Below are 23,642 nucleotides of genomic sequence, written 5' to 3'. Positions count from 1 at the left end.
CTCCTCACTCTTCAGGCATGACTAACACCCAATGGCATTGTCATGACATTGAGGTGGGACAGGGAGGGGTATGCAAGAAATTCATAACATTAAAAGTCCTATCATTTTATGCTCGGTGTAATATTTTTTCCCTTATTGACATCATGACAAGCACTAAAAGGTACTAAACTATTTCACAATAAAATACAAATTCACATATGCTCATATTTTCACAGCACACCATCATGTACTCCTTTATTTTCTTTTACAGAATAGCCAGCCTGTTTTTTACAATGATAATTGACTGCAGACTTGAGGATATTACCTCTATCATCTACCATTTAATCTAAAAAAGGAGGTTGAAAATGTTGGGGGAGAAAAAAGAGACGAGAAAGGATACCACTCCAGTTAGTTTTGAGGTAAGGAAGATGYAGGATTGAAGTGTGAATCCTGCAGTTTCAGCAGGTTTGGGACCTGATATTTGGGACCAAATGAGGCACCTGGGAGGRAAAAGCAAGAACTTTTACTCTCTGATGGAGCTGCAATACCAGCTCTCCAGACTGACCACAGGAGCAAAAATGGATCACACACAACTGGTCCCCTTGGTTACTCTGTCAGGCCAAATCTGGAACCCTGAGTATTAAAGAAAGAATCATKAAAACACAGGGATCTGTTATCTTTCAAAAGTAATAAATCACTTACTGTAGGGAAATTTATTTTAAAACTTGCACATACTGTGCTCTGGTAGTCCTACAGCTCCTGCTCTTGTTACATGAAGGCAGACTTAGATTGTAACCATCAGCTACCAATTCCAACTAGATTTATATAACAAAAATTAACTTCATCTAAAAAGTGCTGCATTTATGATTTTTGATGTCACACTTAYCCCTTAAGACAAGATTGCACCTGCAGAGAAAAGATGAGATTGCAGTGAAAAAAACCCAACAATTCAGAGAAATTCAGGGAAAACACAGGAGAGATGTCACACATTTTATAAGATGCTGGGGACAATTTCCACCTATCTGGGTGAAGCTGAAGCAGCAGAGGATCTGCCCTGTCAACAACAGGTCAAGTGGACCATGAGGAACTTACCCCTGCAGTTCTCTCACCTCTGATTCACACGGCCTGAGCCCTTCTCTGGGGACAGAAGGAGAGAACGCTTTTTGATGAAACCACTAAAGATCCAAGGCTGAAGCAGCCTTAAGTAGATGGCAGAGCACTCAGCAGCAGCCATGAGTAGATGGTACCATTTAACCACACCTATTTGTGTCCCTTTCAGGATTCACTACCCCTGGATCTAGGTCATATCACCAACACTGAATATCACCGATACCGAATATCACCTACAGCTCAGCATAAACTCAGCAAAAAAGAATACTCTCTAAAGCCTTAATGTGTGCAGAAAACACCTGTGTTTATGGAAAACAAAGGCTCTCACCAGAGTACAGCAGTACCCGCTACCATAAGGAAATCCATCAAAAATTATTATCTAGTTTAGGACAAAGCAGCCTTTTATAGACCGTAAGCGTAACTGGAGCACACATAACTTATTCCAATTAGCTGGAAGTACTGACATAGCAGGTGGCAGCAGTGCATCCATTACTATAATGTGGAAAATATATGGTGCATGGCAACAGGCAGTTGTATTTGTCTTGATTATGGAACCTGGGAACAGCACTTTCTATCCTATCTGCTGGGGAAAAATCACTTTTTCTGACCCTCGAATGGAAACGAGCCTTTAACAACGTACACAGGTGACACTTTCATGTTTCTTCTGCTAAATGAATTTCAGGGCTATGAGTCTTCTATGGACACTTAAATACCCATTAYAAGAGAATTTGATTGTGAACATGAAGTAGACAAAAAGTCAAAAAGGATTTTAGGTTATACAGGCACTTAGAGATCTCCCAAGCTAGRGGAGGGAGGAGGAAAAGATCCTTCTCACCACAGTGCACAAGGTAACAGCAGTGCAWGCACCAAGAGCACGTATGAAATTATAAACCTTTGTCTCCCTCCTGGMAACAGTAATTATTTGTCATTATTGCTCTGAACCCATGTTGTAATTATACATTTCCCTCTAGTCAATTCAGCCACAGGAGATCTGGATCTAAAATAAGCCTGTCTTCTCAAACATGTTTGTGAATCAATGAGAATTATACAAACACAGCAGCTATTTCAGCATTCCCACCATAATATCTGCTTAAAATATGAGAGATCCATGGCTATCCAGATTCATGTTTTACTATATTCTATTGCTACAGAAAAAAAAAAAAAAAAAAAAAAAAAAAAAAAAAAAAAAAAAAAAAAAAAAGCTTGTTGCAACTGGAAATGAGAGATTTCTGCACAGTCAAACAGGACATCAAATTCTCTGAAGAAATAACAGCCTGATGCTGTCACTGACCCTTTGGCTTAGCCATATTTTAAAGCAGTGGATGACACTGCTGCAAACGCCTGACCTGACAGCAATACATGTAAATCCCTTTTTAAACAATAATTACAGAATATTATCCCTCATCCATTCATTCATGAAACATTTCACTCGAGATTGTTACCAGCCCTACAGGAGGCAGAGAGGAATTTTTAATTTACCAACGGGGAGTCTGAGAACAAACCACAACAAAAACTAACTCCCCATTCATGTATTGGRCAAATGCTCCACGTGAACACAGTTGTGCAACTGCTTGGGACATACAGAAGGCTGAAATCACACCTTTATATGCAAGCTTTTGAAATAAGACACAAGTAAATAAAATCTAAYTGTTGATACAGGAGATCAGAACCTKGCWCATTAAACATTTCACTGGAATTTCTACCTTAGCTATCTTAATAATGTCTTACTGCAATCCCATGGATAGTCTGCTTCTTCTGCAGACTCTGCTCTCCTTCAAGGATCCCAAATTATCATATTTACCATGTCTGAAAATGACTGATTTGGCCCTTATGCAGGTGTATTTTCAGAAAAGCAGGTTTATATAGGAGGCGAAGCATTACTTTCTACTCTCAATAAAGAATTATCAGTAAAAGGAAAACACAACTTATAAATGTTTTTGATTTAAAGTCATCTTCCCTGATAGGGACTGGATAAAAGACCAAAAATTCTAAGTATAATCATTTTATTTCACATGCATGAATTAGTATATGGGACAGCTAAATGCCAACTGGTATCATCATCATGCCTACCAAGTTAAACACAGGGTTTTGTTATTCTTACTAACCATTTGTAGGGGAAATTTTAATTCTGAAAGCAAAAGTGGCCTGTCAAAAATACTCTGTTATAAGAAATTTTATRAGAACAGACAGGAAATGTTCTTGCATATTGTTCATTTAAAGAAAAAAAAAAAAGAAAGACTATGCTGCAGAAGATAAGAAAAATTATGCATAAGTAGAGGTCCAAGCTAACTTTCAGCAAGGCTTTAGCCTGTTGTTTTCATTTATATTTAAGACACAAAGACATTTTAATTAAATTAGCATTTATATAGAGAGTTCTTAAATTAATGGAACATTTAAGAAATACCCAGCATATAAAATGACATCCTTTAAATTGCTAAAATACCTGGATAATATTTCAGCACATGTACCTTTCACTCTAGGGATAATTCATTTGGCTATCTGTGTTTATCCTAYACAATTTTTATCCACTGCAAAGACTGTATTGCTCCATTAGATTGCCAGGAACATAAAACAAGCAGCAGTGAAGGCACGTTGTCTGCTTTCTTAAATCACACAGGACTGTCCAGATCTTTTGTGGCATTGACTTCCCTCCCAACTGCCAGCTGGGGATTCTGGTCAGGCTGCAAGGAGAGCTGTGACAGATCAGGAACGTTCTCCTGCTTCTGGAATTTGTGGCAAAGAAAAACAATTAATTTTATCCACTGGTCCAATCACACCTTTGTTTAGATAACTCTCACCGACATCTGAGGAGTCCTGCACCTTCAACAGATCTGCCAGGACAAGTGCTTTGAAAAGAAATGCAGACACCAGATTTAACTGGCAGCATTCCTGGAAGGTGTGGTCATGAAACGCTGCAAAATCCAGCTTCCAGCTGTCTCTGTGAGGAGAGGATCTGACCCAGGTGAGTGTTTCTGGCACTCCACCACGGTCAGCAGCATCCCAGACACACCTCAGGGTCAGAGCTGATGGAAAGACCTGAAAGCCACAGCTTGGCAGCACCCTGAGCTRGTGAGGACATGGCTCGTTCAGCCACCAGGAGCTCAGGATGAAGAAACTTCATACAACATTGAAGTTCATCCTTATTTCATTTTAATTTTCAGAGTATCTGAGTACTGAGAGTTTGCTGTGCATAATATCACTGTGTTAGTGAGTCTGCCACAGTCTGTGTGTCTTGAAATGAGACCTAAAATGGGTTTCCTGTCCAAAAGGCAACACTTTGGATCGGCAGCACTGAGTGCCACTGATGACACTGCCTAAAGACCCAAATCTGAAATGCAAAGGGCAACCAGGGAACTGGAGAGTCCTCTCCTCTCAAATCTGCWACAATCTTGGATTCCACTCCCTAGAAAACTAATACTAAGATATGAACTTACTGAGAAATTGTAATTGTTTTTATCCCTACCACGATTTAATATACTTTATCAGATAATTAAAATTGCAAAGCTGCAAGGTAAATGTTCTACAGGGTCTTTGGCTGACTGACTGCAAAAGAAAACACAGAGGCAGTGATTTAGAATTAAGATAGAATGGCTGAACATGGCAATACATCCTGACTTCTTTGAAAGGGTTATCTATAAATATTAGATATGCATCAATTTGAACTGCTATACCTTCATCGTGCGTGTTTAACTCCTTGACAATTATGCAGTATAGCTCAGAACATCTGGATTGATGTCTCTGCTGAAAACAAAAACGAGGAACCTTTTATATATTGCTAAGTACTGTCCRAGAATATTTAATGGGTTCCAATGAAGATGTAAACCAGGGTATATCTCAGGTAATGGAATAAGCTGTCCTCCAGCTCTGTTTATTAGGAAATACATCATTATTAAATCTTAACCCATTCCATAAGAAAATAAGCAAAGGAGGAATAACTGTAGCAAGACAAATAGCCTTATTAGAGGGAGATCTAAGAATACCTTTATTTCAAAATTGGATTAGAGGTATGACAGACTGTGCCACATAGCAAAAAAAGGTCTGTGCCATTAATCAAGGAACCTAAAATTTGATAAAATGCRTGTGTGTGCAGAAGGATCGTTTCATAAACACATTTAAGTGAATATGATACAATAAATTGAGCCTATGGACATGTGCTGGATAATTATTTATGATAGCAGTAAAATGYGATGGTGGCATTTATTATTTCAGGGTTTTCTCCATGACAGGTAATGGGTTTTTTTTTCTTTCTGATTATGATTCAGTGCTACATCTTTATTTTTAGTTTTTCTACTGCGTATATGCATCAGACATTTACCGTATGAAAAAATGAACATTTTTAAAAYGCCTCAACAAAATAAAAAACTTCATGCCACACTGCAAATCTAGAGTCTGAGAATACATCAGAGAATACAAACTGACCTAGTACCTCAAAGAGCTACTAAAATATCTCATTAACATTACTTTTCTATTAGATAAGAGTAATTCTCCCTGATTTCTCATCTCTTCCTGCTAYGAGTGGAGAAAGTTATAAAGATGCCAAAGAAACAAAAGGACACTGATTTGAATTTTATGCCAAATAAGCCTTGCTCTGTGGGACTAAGCAGACATCATCAATGCAGAGATTTTGTAGTGGACGAGTTCCAGCCAGAACACTTTGGTGAGCATTGCTAGTGTGCACTCAGTAAAATCTGGACTTTCAGGGACAAACTTCAGCCTCATCCTCTTGSAAATCTTATCTGCAGCCCCTCCTCCCTACAGAGACCCTTCATGCCAGWGTAATATCAAAGAGGATTTCAGTACATGGGGGACAAGCTTATTAATTTTATACAGCTCTTGAGCTATTTTGAAAGCTACCCTGGAGAGTWCTGTCAGCAACAAAGAGTGATTATTTCCTCAGCTTTCTTGTCTTTTTTCATTCAATCCATCTGCTCAGCACAATGGGCTCACAACCTCTGACAGATTTCTAGATGCCACCACAACACAAATATTAAAAACTGTAACATTCACTAAGATAAGAAATGAAAGACATGCTACATGACATATTACTTAAAAAAAATAAACAAAAAGAAAATTATGAAAGAAAGCTAATGCTGACCTTCTCTCTGTGACTGCTGGCTCTTRGTATCTGTTGGTATTGCACACGGTAAATCAAGACAGAACCACTGCAATCTAGAAAGCCTTGCCCCGGTCATTGTCACAAAGAACGGCCTGTGAAATCATTCTGATGAWCTGCTAATTATGCTAACAGTCCTACAGTAATGAAAGCCACTAATCCTTTTCAGCAAAGCTATCTTCATTGAATGAAATCCTCACCTCATTCACATTCACCCATGGAATGCAGAGAAAATACTTTCCCTACTGATGCCAACGTTCAAACATCCAGAGCAATTACATGGAGAGGGAACATTTAAATGGCAAACAGTATCTGTAAAACAAAATGACGTGAGGTGAAGGCACCAGTTCAAATCTCGACTCAATGCATTATGACTGCCCTTCTCACTTAATAGACATCAGATACCGTGAACAACTGGAATTACAAAACAAGCAGAGAACAATATTTRAAGCAACTGGCCCTCGTATGGACACAAAAATGTAAAGCAATGATGGGGAGCTCGGAAAGATTTGACTTATACCCAAAGACAGGCAAAGCTCATCTGTGAAGGCTCAAAGTTCAGTGTACTGGCACACAGAAAGATCAGTATTTTAGCCCTTTTCTGAACCTATAATAATTACAATAGCTCTATAAAAATCCAACGAGGTAACTGTGGATTAACTCCCTGGGGAGGAGATGAGGCAAACACAGGAATTTTCATAKGGAGAAAATATATCTGTTTGTCTTAAACAAAGGTAGTCTGCTCAACTCATTTTCCTTTTCTACATCCCCTCTCTCATATCTTTGAGGGCATTCGCCTTTCAATTTGGTTTTTGGTTTGGTTTGGTTTGGTTTGGTTTGGTTTGGTTTGGTTTGGTTTGGTTTGGTTTGGTTTGGTTTGGTTGGGTTGGGTTTGGTTTGGTTTGGTTGGGTTTGGTTTGGTTTGGTTTGGTTTGGTTTGGTTTGGTTTGGTTTGGTTTGGTTTGGTTGGTTTATTTTCTTTTGGGGTGGTTTTTTGTTTTGATTTTGGTTTTTTTCCCCACAAGTCAATTGTGTGAATCCACAGTGTGACCTACACAGCAAAGGAAGGAAGAGGGGCATTTGTTCAGTAACTGGTACATTGTTTTAATACTCCTGGATCTTCCCATTGGCACAACATAAAGGAATGAAACCGCATCACAGAACTTGAGCCTTTCATTCATTTTCCCATTCCAGGCTGCTGTGTGAYTTTTCACATTGAGGTAGGCAGAGCTGTGTGTATTCCTGGGGCAAACAGGAATTTTTCGGCTGCTCACCAGCAAGCACAAGCTGTGAGCAGAATAACCCGTGCCCTGCTGGTTTTGTTTGAGTGCAGGGAAGGGCACTGCCCAAGGAATGGCTCACACAGGGATGGCTGAAGCCTGGCACAGGCTGAGCCAGCRTGGGAGCTGCTCTGAGCTGTGCCAGCGGAGGACAGAGCGCTGCACACGCTGGCTGTGCCCCAAATAGGGTGTTCAAATCACAGACAAGCACATAGGGGACACGGAGGAAATGTGCAGGTGGCCGATCTGGCCACTGAGTGCTTCCTTTGAATCATTCAGGAGGAGATGAATTCCACAGCTGATTTGCTGTGTCTCAGCTCCTCTCTGTGAAACAGGAATAACCTTTCCAGACACTGTGCCAGGACAGGCAGCAGTGCTGGAGAGACACCAGAGCATATGCAGGGCAAGGGTTAATGCATGTGCCACTTTTCCACATGACAGAAACGGGGATTATTTTAGCAATGCTGAACTCATTTACACCAAGTCTCATTTAGCAATAATGACAGCTCATTTTCTCCCTCTGATCTCCATTTTTTCCCAAACTATACTTTGTCAATTAACTGACCCTTACAGAAGACAAAAGTACCACCACGCACTATGCACATATAAATCTGTTCTTAGATTACATATGATTTTTTTTTTAGGTTTTTTTTTCTTTTTTTTTCCATTTCAAGTAATTACATTTGAAAAAAGAAAATAGGAAGAAAGGGATTATCAAATAGCCAGCTGAGCTCAAGTTAATGACTAGAAACCACATAAAAATATTTGCAAAATCCTGACATATTTATTTACTCACACCACAATTACTATGACCAGTTTAGGATAAATATTTCTCGCATCTCCACCAGTGATCTCGTACTGAAACACTGACGCGTGTCCCAAATGCCAGCAAAAMCAATACAAAATACACTGATTGCACTGAAACCACTTTTCCAAAGTCCATTAGGTTCCCTGACATGCAAATTTTATCCTACAAGAACAGTGAACAGATAGGATCTCAGGAATCTTCAGGTGAGTCACTTGTGATTTATATCAGCATCGATAACTGCCTCAATTGATATGTAGCAGATACATCATGTTTCCCCCAATTTAATTATTTACCTTTGCTGACCCCAGGCTCTTTGAGCTAAACTTCTGCACACTTCCATGGGAGCTGCATTTTCATTTAGATAATCAYACAACTGGCAAAACCACTGGCAGCTTCCATTGAAATTGAAGTGTTTGGGTCAGGCATTTATGGGCCACTGTTCTCAGCARACCAATAACTCATCTGGATGCTTTACTGCAGTTTTGCAACATTTTACACAGCAAGAGAGTCAAATATCTCAAAATGAGATGTTTGCTTTTGCTGTTGTTGCTGCAAAATAATGCTGCTACTATTCTCTCCTCACTCTGAATGCCATAGAGTGGATTTTACTACACTCATGTCAGACAACAGCTAAAGCTGTCAGATTGTGCTGAGTGGTGAAAAGAAGCTTCATGAGCCAGTGTGAGCAGATTCTACAAAAGTTAGAAACAAAAGTTGTTCTGGCTTCAATCTTAGTGAACAACAGCATAGGCAAAATGATCCTTTGGCCTCTGTACCCTTACACATCACACCCAGCCAACAATTTCTAACAAAACATTGCATGTTTCTTAGCACTTGAAAAATAGTCTTCTAATTGATAAGGCATAACAGGGGCAGTCATACTCCCTCAAATTCAGTAGAAATTCCAAGAAATAAAGTTTCTAGGAAAAACTTTCAAGAAATAAAGTACCTGTAGTTGTTACCCTCACCTTCACCTGCCTGTGTAATGTTCTGCTTAGCCTCACTTGATATAACAGATTATTTAGGAAGAGGACATTCACAGCGTTTCTATTTTTTTTTTTTTTTAGAATAATCAACGGCAGCATTTGAGAGGTGCTCTGAACGCAGGGGTTGGGGTGTGTGCCCCAGGCAGATTAAAAATCCCAGGCAAGGCAAACTGCAAACATCAACCAGCCTGAGCAGAGGATGAGTGGAAAGATGGGGCTTGGATGGATGCCACAGAACGTTCCAACCAACTGGGACACCAGGATTTTAGGATGCATCCATTTAGACACAGCCAAAGGGGCTAATCTCACATCTGTTGTTTTGTCACAACTTCCAAACTCCTCTCTGTGGGCACTGAGTATCCAAACCCAAAATAACGGCGTGATTCAGTTCATGCTCATATGTTTTCCATAAATATGGCAATTCATTACATTCGCTGAAAGCTCCCTCATAATTCTTGTCATGTGAAATAAAGCGAACAGATCCACTAAGTGCATCAAACACTTCAGAAACGCACGTGCTTGCATTATTATTTGCAGTATTTTGTTCCCAGTTGTGGCAGCATTGTTTTAGGGATGGGGACCAGGGCAGAAGCGTTGTGTGCTTGAGACACATCACGTCTGACAGAGGCAAAACCCATCAGGTCATGCCGTGGAAATTTTGGGCTTGACCTCAATAAAACCAAATCAACGCCTGGGTCAATGGGTAGAAACAGTGCCTTCTGTAGCATTTAACTCCTTCACATCCCTTCATCCCCGCTGGTCAGTCAGGAGGAACCCAGCCCATGGCAATTTATCCCCAACTCCTCCCCATATCCTTCCCAGGGCTGCTGTCACTGAGGAACACAACCAATTCCGGTGATTCAGCACTGCAAACACAGATTAAGGCTGCATCCGACTCTTCTTCAAGGTAGAGAAAGTTTCTCACGTTTTTTTGAAATTTCTCCAAGTCTAGTCATTCTCTGTTCTTCTTTATTTTACAAATGCAGATGAGCTGAATTAATTAAGTAAAATAGAGGAGTCCTAACTCCATTGCAGATATGCAGGGATAAAAGGACACATTTAGAAAGCAGTCAACTTGCTTTAGAAGCATGCTGGYATTTCTTTGCATGCACAGCTGCAGCAAAAGAGAGCTAGAGAGCTAAAGAGTTAACACTTGTGTCATTTTGGAGTRGCACTCCAAGGGTAGCCCCTGCCAAGGCCCTAGAACACCAGAGTGATCTGAGAAAATCTATTGCTGAGCCTCTGTCTCTCCATGCTTGAGCACCAAGCTCTTCAGGAAACACCCAGCTAAAGATTTTAAATGAAGACTTGTCCTTGTGCCACCTACAGTTCAAATATGTGGAACAAAAAGAAAAATTTTCAAAAAACACACACCAAAAAAACAAAACTATTTACATTCCTCACGACTCCAGGTAAACCCTGCCTCAGCTCCAAACCTGTCTGGCCTTTGGGGATTCAGGATCCTAGATACCATGTACTTATTGTATACRCACACTTTCTTTGTCAAYCAAGTCCCAGRAAAAAAAAAAAMMAAACAAACTTTTCAACTCTGAGGCTRCCTACAGTGCATGAGCCAGTCATACCTTTAATCTGGGCTCTTTTGGTGGATTTGGCCAGTTCAGTGCTTTCAGAAATTCAGTTATTTTTCTACAGTGACTCAGTAATCATGGGTCAGAGATGGTGACTGTGCCTAAGCATGGCACCCTCCYTGCCACCTTATCCCAGTCCTATGGCGTGACATCCAGCAGCACTATTTCTCTATTTTTTCCCTCCTCCTTTCCCAGTTTATTTTCACTGGCTCACTTTTCCAGCCAATTAACAGGGAAGGGAATAATTTATACTGTTGTTCTGACCAGTTGCATCTGTGGTTAATGAATATTGCCACTGAGTAGTTTTTTAACATTTTCAACTCTTAGAAAAATTCTCTCTTTTTCAACTCACCACTCCGAACCATTTTCTCATTATGAGGAAACAACTGTGACATGTAAGAGCATGCATGTGCTCGTGCACAAATGTATGTAAAGTTATGAGAAAGAGGCAGGGAAAGCACTTCCAGACATCCATGTAGCTGTTCAGAAGGAAAATAGTGTCTAAATGATGGGAAGCACATGGCCTCTCTATAAGTTTGTTGCTTTTAATTTTCTAGAACAGTGTTTTTATTTATAATAAACTTTCCTTTATCAAATTAGACTATTCCATTTTCTCTATAATCACAGCCACATTCACAAGTCAGCCTATTATCACAGCGAGATCTATCAGCTCTGCCTACAAACTAGAAAGCTCTGTATTTACAAACTAGAAGGGCACTTGTTAGCTTAGAAAAATGCATTACAGATACTGTGATAGACACAGGGACATCAAACTTAATCACAGAGAGATAAATTAACTGAGTCTGGGCMAAGACAAGGAAGAGGTCAGCAATGTCATCTTGATTACTCAGAAAGGTTAAGAACAGCTTCAAACTTTGACCAAGGGAAGACAAAAGATAAACCTCAGTGAGCTGCACTACGTGATGCATTGAAATCACAATAACCAAGMCTATTATCCTATGGTTAACCATGGTAATGGCCATCTGGGTGAGAAAGGTGAGAAAAAATGAGGACTGCAGAATTGATTGTGCTTAAACCACACTGGGCATAKCAGTTTTGTCTGCAGAGTTCTCCCRTGGAGGAAAATGAAGAGGCAGAAGGAAATTTCCCTCAAAGCCAAGTCAACTTTCCACTATCAGAAAAAATCCATCTCTGAAAATTAGAAACAGCGGGAAGTGGGCCGCATTGAATGCTAAATTAATTTCTTCTGATAACTTATTTCAAATAGAATTTGATTAAAAGACAATAGAACATGCTTTAAATCTAAAAAACATGGTTACCACAGGCTGAGGCAGCCGAGTGGTGTTGCTGATAAGTGACAAGAGTGTTGTTATTTGTTTAGYCCTTGTAAAGGCACCCCAGCCAATCAATAGCTATGCATGTAACGAGGCAGTGGGACTTGTATAAAGATGYTTATCAGAAATCCATGGGCAACATTCCACTTTTGATTACAGCGCTGCAGACTGTCCCCAGTCCTGCTGAAGACTCTGTGCCTCCTTGACGAGCCATATTGACAGAAATAATAATATAGAAACCCTGCTTCCTGATATGCATATCCAACTGCACAGCCAATTAGCCACTACGCTGCCTGAAATTGCTTTGTTATTCATTCCATTCCAACTGATGTTAATACTTTGGCAGCTGATGGGGATAATAACTGATGGAGCATATTGGAAATTTTGAAAGGGGATATAGAATTTATATAATTTAAAGACATTGAGAAAGCTGCCATGCTTTGCAGTCTTAAAACCTGAAAATGTCTCGCTTGTGTGTAAGAAGCACTCAGGGCAGGAGAACTGGTATGTATTTGACAATCTGTGAATGAAAAGGAGGCATCTAAAAAGATTGTGATATACAAACAGGTTTGAAAAAACATTAAAAAAGGCAATTATAAGATGAAAATGAGACTTTTTCACCCCTACCTCTAGCATCACACTGAGTAACAATGYTTGAACATCTGGAAACATTTACATTTGATGTTTTAATCAAAATAAAACTCTTTTCTGCAACATAAGCACATTGTAACTGAAAAATGYCATTTCATTTGCCCTAATCCCTAAAACGATTATTATCTTTATATACCAAAACAACAATTCCTCTATATTAAAAAAAAAAGAGTAAAAGTCCATAAAATTATGTTTACCTACACTAGTAAGTTGGGCTTTTCTAACAAAATGTTTCCTAGGAACATCTTTCAAAGTTGTTTCGGTCGTATTTTTCACAATGGTGGCATAAATTATTCCACTGCAGCATTGCAACTCTGCTCCTGCAGTTTTCATTTGGTGACAATTCCCATTTGGTGGAGCTCAACAGGCGCCTCCCCTGAGYGAGGGCTGCGTGCCCAACCCACTGTTGGGTACCCCTGTGGCAGTGAGGTGCTGATTGTCCTGAAGGACTCTCTCCACAAGGACATCATGTGGGTGAACCCAGTGCATGTGAGCTCCACCAGCAGTGAAGCAGAGCCTGCAAGAGGCTGTCCTGGCTCAGSAGTGGGAGATCAATATTCATGTCCCCGCTGCCACATCATGTTCTGGCTGGGAAGCGCTGGAGGAGTGGAGGTGCTGCGGTAACGCACCATCCTCAGCTCTCAGCTCCAAAACATGCCAGCTTTTACTCCTCAAAACTCTCACTTTCCACTCTTCTTCCTGCCCAGGAGCTTTGCTGCTGAAGCTCAGCCTCTCGAATCCCTCTGCTGTTCCACCACAAAGGTTCCCAGCACCAACCCAAACTACTGCTTCATCAGGATCTGCTCCCAGAACCTCATTCTCTCTACATCAAACCATCTCTGCTCCTCCTAAACCACTGGCCCACGTGCTGATCCTGAGCCTCATCGAGTCAAATCCCTTTTGGCACCAATCTAACTCAGGCCCTTGAGTGCACAAGCCCCACTGCACACAGAACTCAGCTCGTTCTGTTCTTCCCATCAGCATGTTCCCAAATTCCCCCCCTATTCTTGCCTTTTCTTTCCAAGCACACACACATACCGACGTCCAAATTTGTTATTCCACTGCTAGCTCCTATGCCCACAAATTTTAAAAAGCCAGAATCAGTTTGTGTTTTGCCTMAACAAGATCCTGAGAGCGCAGAAAGAAGAAACCACCAGAAGTGGACACACTGTACTTGCCATTTGGTAACTGAATTGTGGGGAATTTTGGGGCCATGAAAGAGTAGACACTGAAGAAGTGTTTGCAGGAAGGCAGGAGTGACTGAGGATGATGACAGCCATCCATATGGCTACACTTTTAACATATTCAACATGCAATTTTCCCTTCACTTGTGATCCATCGTGTCCCTGGATTCTTAAAGAAACAGTCTTTCTTCATTTAAAGTTACTTCATTCAAAGTTGCAATCTCTTTCCTTTTATATGGTCTTTGCCATGGACCATCCCTACTGTTATAACCTAGAGTAAGAACCATTCTATCTACTTAAAAAACCAAAAAACCCCACAGACTTCCTGGTAGATATAGCTATAACAAAAGCAATTGCCACTTTCTTAAATGGATCAAGGAGGAATGGACACAAATCATCAAATAATCTACGTGCTACAAGAAACCACTGGTGAGGGCTGAGCAGTGTATGATTTATATTTGTGAATATTCATCTCTCTCTTACTTCTCAGTACTTCTCTTTACATTGCTGATGTMATGATCCACAGAATTATTTTCTTATTCCTTCCTGTGGTTAAACTTTCAAATCTTTCAAGCATCTTCCACCTTTATGAGTTTAATGAGACTCTGAAAGCAAAACTGAAAAGTCATTTTTTCAGGCTTGAAATATATATAATTTTTACTTTTAGTGTATTAAAAGACTGTGTGCTGAAGTACTTTTTGTCTAAYATGGTGAGCTAATTGCTTGCTTGGAATTCTGTTTATGTCTCGGTGAGGCACAATACTGTCCACTAAAACCACATGAGATCACACTACTAAGCAAAACCCCAGCAAAATTACCTGATGGGAATGTTAGCAGCAAGATTGTGGTTTGGTTTTTTGGAAGAAGTGGAAGAAATCCAATCATGCTGGGCCTTTGGCTTTGCTTATACTACTAGCTGAAATTGGGTTGGCTCAAGGGAAACTGAGAGATTACAAMAATTAAACCCAAGAGGATGGGGGTGTCAGGGCTGGCCAGTGCCAGGGAWAAAGGAGAAGGGTGTGGATGTCTGAGTGCTGTGGTGACGTTTATTGAGTGCCTGAACAAAGTGATCACTTCTTCCTTTCACACTCCCAATTCACAATATTAGAGAGCAACGCTTCCATTTGGGATCGACTAATTGACCTGCCCTAAAAGCTCTTTTCCACTTTCAGCAGGTGTGATGATACAAAAAGCTGACAAAGTAACAAAAAAGCTGCTATGAGGTCACCACAAAAACTGCAGTTCTGTATGTCCAATTGTATTTGACTAGAACAAAGTAACTGCAAAACTGAATGGAGCTAATGCTGAAAGATACAAGCCTGAGAAGCAAATTCCCACCTGGCTAAACGGGAGAGGAGGGGGACACTGGAGGAGAGCAGGTAAGGAACAAATCCACACTCACACCCCCTTCCCCCTCACCCAGCCCCCTCTGACGATGCTGAGGGATGCAGCCTTGGGCTCACAGGAACCGTGTCTAACGCTGCTGAGCCTGAGACACAAATGCTTCTGCCAGGCTCACAGAAGCAAATGGGAACACCTCTCTGAAGAATTAACAATGAAAGGAATTAAATGTTTTAAAATGCTGTCAGATAGCAGAATTCCTCACAAACACAGGAAACCAAAGGCACTTGGAGTTACCAAGCAAACATTCTGAAATGCCGCCTTGTGACAGAGAACAWCCCTCTTTTCATAAAATCAGCTGCTTAACTTCTGGAGAGACTCCTGGGCTTCCCTATGAAGTCCTTAAGTGGCAGCTCCACCTCTTCATAATTCATTTTCTTTAACAAGACTTATTTCTTCTGAGAAAGCCGCCTTTTTACACATCACCCTTTGACTGTGTACAAGGTAACGTTTTAAAAACTGGCAAAAGGCGTGACTTTAAAACGCTTTCTAAGGAATCCCAGATGGTACCTCTACATCTCTGTTTCTTTTCCTCTCATCCTTATAGCCCTCCCTCAAACGAATAGCAAGCCCCTCCATGACATCCCCATATGGGCAGAAGTGGAGAGAATAATGAGCATATACATATATGTGCACACACACACACACATCTTTAATTCTCCTCTTTGGCACCTACATTACAGAACATGCAGCTTTCTCAATCTTGCACCACCTCAAGTGCACTACAGAGAAGAGTGGTGGCCTGAATTTCTAGATTGCATTGTTTTTAATTAGACCAGTCACATAACTTTTAATAAAATAACAAAATGCTTAGGAAGACACATTTCTGTGCACTTCATCTTTTCTAGCAGTAATGTACCAAAGGGTATTCAGCACACAGTGGGAATTTTCAGGTAAACAATGCTGCCGATTCCACCAACACCAGCATTGTTAATCACTGAAAGAAATCCGATAATTCCGAAGTACCTCGTGCCTGCAACTAGGTCATCTTGCACGGAGAAGCAAAGGTTAAGTACAAGATCTGGTTTTCACTTTGCAACGCCTGTAAATGACATCGCATGGTCGTGCAAATGAAGCGAGGCAAGATGAGAAAATGAAGAAGAATGAAGCTGTATAATCTAATCAGAAACCAACAAGGGGGTTTCTTTATCTTCTCTTCCTCCCTCGGAGACAAAGAGAGGCTTCAAATCCTTTAAGCACAGTCTGGTGTTTGGCTTTTTTTGACAGCTTTTGGTACCACCGAGCATATGTAYGCACACCTATTCTGCATGTATTGATGTGCAGGGTCTCGCAAGCAAAAGGGAAGAGCTGCACGGGGCTCTCCAAAGGGCACCGAAGCAGCTCACTGTCACTTCAGAAACTAGCTACCGGAGAACCGTCATTCAAGCAAAATGTATTTGCACCTGGAAAGGATTTCATCTCCGTCCCTCTGCTGCCCGCTACGGTGGGCATCACTTCCCTCCCTCAGTGCCTCGGCGCTCACCGCTCCCCCGATCCCCGGCATAATGAGCTGACCTTTGCTTTAGTTCATCGACTTTCGACCAAGGTAATGAACTGGAAGCAGCACGATGATCACCAGCGGTTTGAGCGGCGCACCGGCTCCCTCCCCGCCCCTCGCTCGGCGCCGGGGTCCCCGGGCACCCTGCCCTGCCCTGCCCTGCCCTGCCTCCGCCGGGGGGGCGGCTCGCCCGGACCGTGTGTCCCCGCACCGGGCCAGGGCAGGGGGCGAGGCGGGGCGCTCCCAGCCGGGGGGGCCGCAGCTCCGGGAGCCTGGGGCTGGGCTTTCCAGCCGGCTCTCTCCGCGGCGGGGCAGGCAGCGCCTCCGCTCCGGAGCCCGCCCCGCGCCCGCGGAGCCCGCAGCGACCCCGCGGGGCGCACGGCGCCGGCCCCAGGGGATGCTCCGGCAGCGTCCCCCGCCCAGCCGGGAGCGGTGGGACGGCCCCGCAGCCCGGCCCTTTCCCCGCCGTGCCCCCCATCCTCCCCCGAGCACTGGAGCCCCCGCAGCCCGCGCTGACCTCCGCGGGGCGGCGCGCCCCCGACCGCGCAGACACCGAGCGGCACCCGAACCCACCGTGTCCGCCTCGCAAGGAAGCCGGTGACCTGTAGATAGCGATAGGCACTGAATGATGTTTGCTGCTGCCGTGGAAATGGTGAATGTGGTGAGCGCCCAAACTGGAGGCGCCCCACGCCACCCCAAGGAGGCCGCTGAGAGTGAGCGGGACTATCCAGAGCAGGGCCAAGCGGCCGCCGGCGCTGCTGCTGCCGCTGCTGGCGGGTCCCGGCTCCGGGCTGCCCCTAAGGAGCCCCCCCATCCTCCGGTGCGCGGCGAGCCGGCCCGCGGCGTCCTCGGGAGGAGCGGCAGCCACAGCAACGGAGGCAAACTTTGGGCAGAGGCGCTCGCTCACTCGCACACGGCGCTGGCTGCAGCTCACGGCACCAGGCGAGCCATCTCTTCCCTTTGGGAAAGCCTGTGAGGATCCTTTTCTCCAGGTCTTCTTCTACCCAAAACAATCCGAGACATAGTCAGAGAATCCAGGCAGTTCAGAGCCTTCGCAAAGAGGTGGAAGTGGGGACAAGCCCCGCGCCCAAACAATCGTTAGTTTCAGCTTTCCCGGGGCTGGTGCTCATTAACAATACTCCACAGTTGCAAGGGCTACGAGAATGCCAAGCATTCCCCCATCCTCAGTAATCCACAGTGTAGCCAATCGTGCCACATTTCTGCTAAGAAAGAAAAAAGGGGATGCCACTCCATCAGGAAAAGCAGAGAAAAATCAAACTGCTGCTCTTCCCTCCATTCATCTCCAAACTGGTGAGCCCTCACCGAGCGAGCTCTCTCCCGGCGCGCACACACACTCACACTCGCGAACACACACTCACACACTCTCGCACACGCCGCCAGACAATAATCAGGCTGCTCCGGCAATCTCGGTGCTCTGGCTATTGACAGTAATACCCGAGGATGTTTTCAGGGAGAATAGTGCACCCTTATGAAAGAAGCCGGGGGAAAAAATAAAAATAAAAATAAGCATGCTTGCGAGGAGCAGGGCTATGCAAATCTGCAGTCTCCGAACAGCAAATCGCTGAGGCTTGGATGCAATGCAGAGGACGAGCCTATGTTAAAGAGGGAGGCTGAGTTCAGCTCCCACACAGTCGCGCTGCCTCTCCTCAGCCTTTCGGGAGCCGCGCACTGCCAGAACGCGGCTCGGGCGGTGTGGAGGGGACACACACACTCTCTCTCACACACACACTCACACAGACACACACGCTCACACGCCTCTCCTCCCCACCCGCGCCGCGGAGTCAGCAGCACGGCGGGAGCACTTCCCCTCCTCCGATAGTTCAGCGGTACCGGTGTCTTGAAAACCCGCTTTCATCTCRAAAGGAACGATTTCGGGGTCTTTTAATTGGCCTAAACTTCGCCCATCAGATGTTTCCCTCCGTCTATTCGTGCACCGGCTGTGATTATCCGGTAATTGCACACAMGGCGCCGAACAAAGAGTTACCGGGATTTTCTCCGGCGCTACTCAACTACCGCACCTCGGCCGCCCACCGCAGCCGCGGCCGCAAACTGGGCTGAAAAAAAGCCTTTCTGGGCCGAGCCCCCCCGTTCCCCCGCAGCTGCAGGGCGGCGCCGGCAGCTCCCGCATCGCCACCCGGGTGCGGGGCCCCGCTCGCCCCACGCCTTCCCCCAAAACAGGGGCGAGGGCTACCCCACACCGCCGCCCCCGCACACACACACACACACACACACACAGAGCCGAGGGTGCCATGGGAGCGATGGCACCGTTCAAAGCGAAGGCTCGGGATGCAAAGGGCCAAGCTATCACCAAGCTGGACCCGGCGGGTCCTGCGCCCCCCGGGTCTGAGCCGGGCGCGGAGGCGCAGCCCCTGCAGTACCGCACCTGGGCACAGCAGGGTGTGCGAGCCGCACACTCCCGGCCCTCCTCTCCCTCCTTCCCTCCCCCGCTGCCAGCCTGCCGTAGATCTTGTGCCATGCCTTCAGCAGCATGAGATCATGGGTGCGGGGTGCGGATGCGTGAAAGCGAGAGGGCGAGCGGTGGGCGTGAGAATTTTTTTTTCTTTTTTTTTTCTTTTTTTTAAATCCGTTTCGCGTTCATTTGAACGCAAACCGCTGCAATTTGCCGAGGCGCTAATCCCCGCGGGTGCGAAGTCACAACCTTTGCACGGCTGCGTAGGCTGAGGAACGAGAAAGGCGTTTCACCGCTGAGCCCGGGGCGGATCGCTGCCCCCRCGGGAGGAACGCCCTTCACCGCGGGGTCGAAAGGAGCCCGGAGGAGCGGCGAGAGAACAGCAGCTCCTGCCCTGCCCCGGGGGCGGTGCCGGTCACACCCTGCCCACCTGGACGCGCAGGGCCTCGCCACGCACACAAAGTTTTGCCGAGACGCCGGGGTAAATTCTAACAAAGCCTGGACGCCGGGAGGAAAGCAGCAGTGCCAGTGGCCGAGCCCTTTCCGTGCCAGGAGGAAGGGCAGAGGCGCTCTCCGGAGAAAGCCCGCACCCGCCCCTGCCAGGCGGGGGCCACCCTGCAACACCCCCGAGATGCCAGAGGGAAAGGCAGATTAGGAGGGATCGTCTGTCTCCAAAAACCTGTCTCCAAAAGCCTCCATGTAAAAGGAGAAACACCAATTTTCCAAACTATCAGCTTTCAACTGCCATGCACTGTCACCTCCTAAAAAAAAATAAAAGACAATTCTCTAAGTTTCGGACTTAGGAAAAGAAGAAAAGGAAGGAATGCAATCTTAAAGAAACGTCAGCCTCGATTCGACAGCTCTCATAAAATTAAACCCCCTGATATACGTTTCCTGTTCATGCAAGTAATGTGTGTTAGAAATTTCATCCATAAATACCACTAGGTTTTCTATCAATCTGACTCRGGAAACAAAATATTTCAGTCACTGGAACCAGTTTTTCATTAAACTGTTCGCATGTTGCTGCCGCTTTCGAAACAGGCGGTAGTTAACTTGACTGTTCCTAATGATTCTAGACATCCTACAGACGAGGAACTTAAAATTGTTATCACTCCTCTGAAATGGGAAGCCGGTATTGCCAACCGTGTGACGATACAGTTGGCGAGGCAGTTGCTCAGATGAAATTTCAGCTGGCGAGTCCCGCCTAGACTCMCTTTGCTCGGCTGTGCCGTTTTAAGGCCGCCGGCGGGAGCTGCACTGTGCTCCCTTACAGCGAGAATCTCCCTGCCGGCGTCCCGGGATGCTCCATCCCYGCTGGGGTATTCCCCATTAGGTGCAACCTCGCCAAGAGATGCTTTCCCTTCCAGCTTTATTGAGGATGCACTTTGGTGTGGGTTCAGGAGGACTTCGTGTAAGCACTCTGGATATCTTTGTAGTTCGAGTACCTAAATGTAAATTCTTGCTCCATCTGCCATCTACTGTGCCAGGGAGGCCTAAAGTGCTTAAAAAACAAGGACAGATGAATAAAATGTTTAGGTACTTCCAAGGTACTTCATTTAATGTTTTACTGAAGATAAAAGGGTTTTTTAAGCGCTCTGCTTTATTAAATATGTACTATTTATGCAGTGCACATACACAACTGCCACTAAAGTTTCCAGTTTCAATMTGTGCCTGGAGACTACTTAGAGAAGTTTGTTTTTTTCATCAGATAGATTATAATGGGTCATCTTTAGGTGCTACATCATGATATTAAACACTACTTGGGGACTGTTAAAGTAATGGATTGTTTTTGCTGCTGTGYATCCAAACCAAGAGTTGAGTACACAAAGGTCAATCTTCACAAAACTATTTATGCGTCTAACTCTTACTTAAGTACCCTATTAAAGTGTGAATGGGGTGACTGCCCTCTAAGTAAGCATCCCTTTCTGGATCTGCCAGCGTGATCAGCACCTGGGGTGTAGCAGCTCTAATTTTAACAACATTTGACATTTTTCTGGCTCTGCACTCTGAACCACAAACAAGAGAGGCCTATCCAAGTTTCACGGGGGAGAAAGGTGATCTAACACAGTGCAAGGGTGAGAAATGGGAGAGAATTAATTTGCAGAAAGTATTGAAAGATTGGAATTAAAAGAATATCAGGAAGGTGAAGAAGGAAGTGTGTATGAAAGCAAGACGGGGACAGGAAGATGGAAGAGGGACATTCCAGTAAAATCCTCACTGACTCTTTTTTTTGTGTATTTAAAGCAAGCCGATAACACTTCTTTCCTATTTGAAGCAACTCCTGACCATCAGATACTTATATTTTTTGCATATTTTTGTTCCAAAGGGGTTGTAGGTGAGTGTCAGTTTTCTTTCCCAAGAAACAAGTGATGGGACAAGAAGAAATGGCCTCAAGTCACAAGGGAAAGTTTGGATTGGATATTTGGAACAATTTCTACAAGTGTTCTCAAGCATTGGAACACGCTGCCCAGGGAAGTGGTGAAGTAACTATTCCTGGAAGTATTTAAAAAGCTTGTAAAGATTTTTATTTTTTATTTCTTCCCAGGTATTGGGAAGAAATTCTTTACYGTGAGGGTGGTGAGGCACTGGCACAGGGTGCCCAGAGAAGCTGGGGAGGACCCATCCCTGGGAGTGTTGGAGGTTGGATGGATGGAGCTCTGAGCACCTGTGACAGTGGGAAATATCACTGCCCATGGCAGGGGTTGAACGAGATGATATTTAAGGTTCCTTTCATCCCAAATCACTCCAGGATTTCACTTAGGGACATGATTTAGTGGCAGATATGTCAGTGCTGGGTTAAAGGTGATCTTAAAGGTCTCTTTCAACCTGAATGGTTCCATGAGTCTGCAATTCTTTTAAAAAGTTTATTTGGTTGTTTTTGCACTTGGAGTTAGGTTTTTTAATGACAAGTAAACTAAAAGCTTCAATAAGTAAACACTAAGAAAACCAAAGGTAAGGAACATTTCTTATTTGAAATGCTTGCCTTTTTTACCCCCTGCTGACAMAAGAGTATGAATCCTTGTTAGCTGAGGACTAACTGAAGTTGAAATAACCTGGTTTTAATTCCCAAGGGCACAGAATCGTACTCCCAACACAACCAGCATGCTGGTATCAGTCTGTGAAGACTCACTCAARGAAGGAAGAAGTTGTACAAAGGAAGGGAACAAACAAGAGTTTGTGCAAACAAATAAATGTTCCACTGCAGGCAGAGCAAATAAAGTGGGAAAATAAACTGGAGATTTCACAAGGTAGATTTTGGTATCTCAAGGACTTAGCTCAATGAACTTAGTCACAGTTAACACTTTCCCTCTGCAGGTCACTTTGGTAGTAAATGTGACTTTCAATCAAGGTATTTCCRCCAAATAAACACTGTTAATACAAATAGGCTCCTAAATTTTTTAGCAAAAATATCCTTAATTGTAAAACCACATCTTTCCCTGACTTCTTCTAGTGTCATTATGCTATAAACTCCAAATGCTTCTAAAGAAAATTTCAACTAAAAGAGCTTCCATGAGTACAGCTTACATTACTCACTCAAATTAAATCAGATACTTCTTGCTGGTATGGCCATATCTCTGCAGCACTACAGATACATCAGCTAAGATGGACAACTTCAGCTACACCAGCAGAACTGAAGACAGACCATGCCTTAGGCCAGCAGAAGTTGTCATTTAAATTCAGGGCTCCTTTTGGTTAAGTGCCACCTTATGCAACCAGGCCCCGCTGGCCACCTCTAATTAATCCTGCACTTAGTGTGGCAACATCCACTCTTAACATCCTGAAGCTCAAATGCTGCTCAGCAAAATAATAATAAAAAAAAAATACTAAAAAAAGAGAACAAAACAAATGAAACAACAACAACAAAGAAAAAACAAAATCAAACAAAAAATAACCCCAAAACCAGAACAAACAAAACAAACAAACAAGACAAACCCAAAATCCGCCCCCAAAAAAAACTCAAACAAGCAAACAAACCAAACCAAAAAACAAAAAACCCAAACCAAATCAAACCAAAACCAAAAAAAAACCCAACCCAAAACACTTCCCCAAATATGTATTTGTATCACAGGAATACTATGTAATTAATTATGTACAGATTTAACACACATTTTACATTAGAGCTTTTCCCCACTTCTAGGCCTGGAATCTCACTTAATCTGAAAACACATGGASATTTTGTGACTACAATTAACCAGACCAGAATTTATGTTTATCCARCCCACAGACAGAGACTTAGAGAAGAAAACATTCAGGCTAATGTTTCCTTTTACCACTATAAACACTGCTAAAYTCAATGACCTGCACACTCTATCTCCC

The 23,642-nt window shown here is 43.7% G+C and overlaps 1 protein-coding gene across 16 annotated transcripts in view; it reads right to left on the bottom strand.

The window, feature by feature from the left end:
• Positions 1 to 23,642, bottom strand: part of LOC130577361 (neurexin-1-beta) — a 647,097-nt gene that overhangs the window by 242,656 nt on the left and 380,799 nt on the right. For 4 of the 16 annotated variants that reach the window (XM_057372651.1, XM_057372653.1, XM_057372654.1 and 1 more), the window contains exon 1: positions 17,468 to 18,432. The exons of the other annotated variants lie outside the window; for them this stretch is intronic. In XM_057372651.1, the coding sequence (XP_057228634.1) occupies positions 17,468 to 17,708 (241 nt within the window). In that variant the 5' untranslated portion in view covers positions 17,709 to 18,432. Of the gene's footprint in view, positions 1 to 17,467; positions 18,433 to 23,642 lie in introns of those variants that run through there. 16 annotated transcript variants of the gene reach the window in all.

The sequence above is a fragment of the Malurus melanocephalus genome, unplaced genomic scaffold, assembly GCF_030028575.1.
Source record: "Malurus melanocephalus ecotype Western Australia unplaced genomic scaffold, MMel_1.1 scaffold_175, whole genome shotgun sequence".
In the NCBI taxonomy this organism is placed as follows: Eukaryota; Metazoa; Chordata; class Aves; order Passeriformes; family Maluridae; genus Malurus; species Malurus melanocephalus.
The sequence above is the reverse complement of the archived record's forward strand: the minus strand, read 5'-3'. Positions and strand labels throughout refer to the sequence as shown.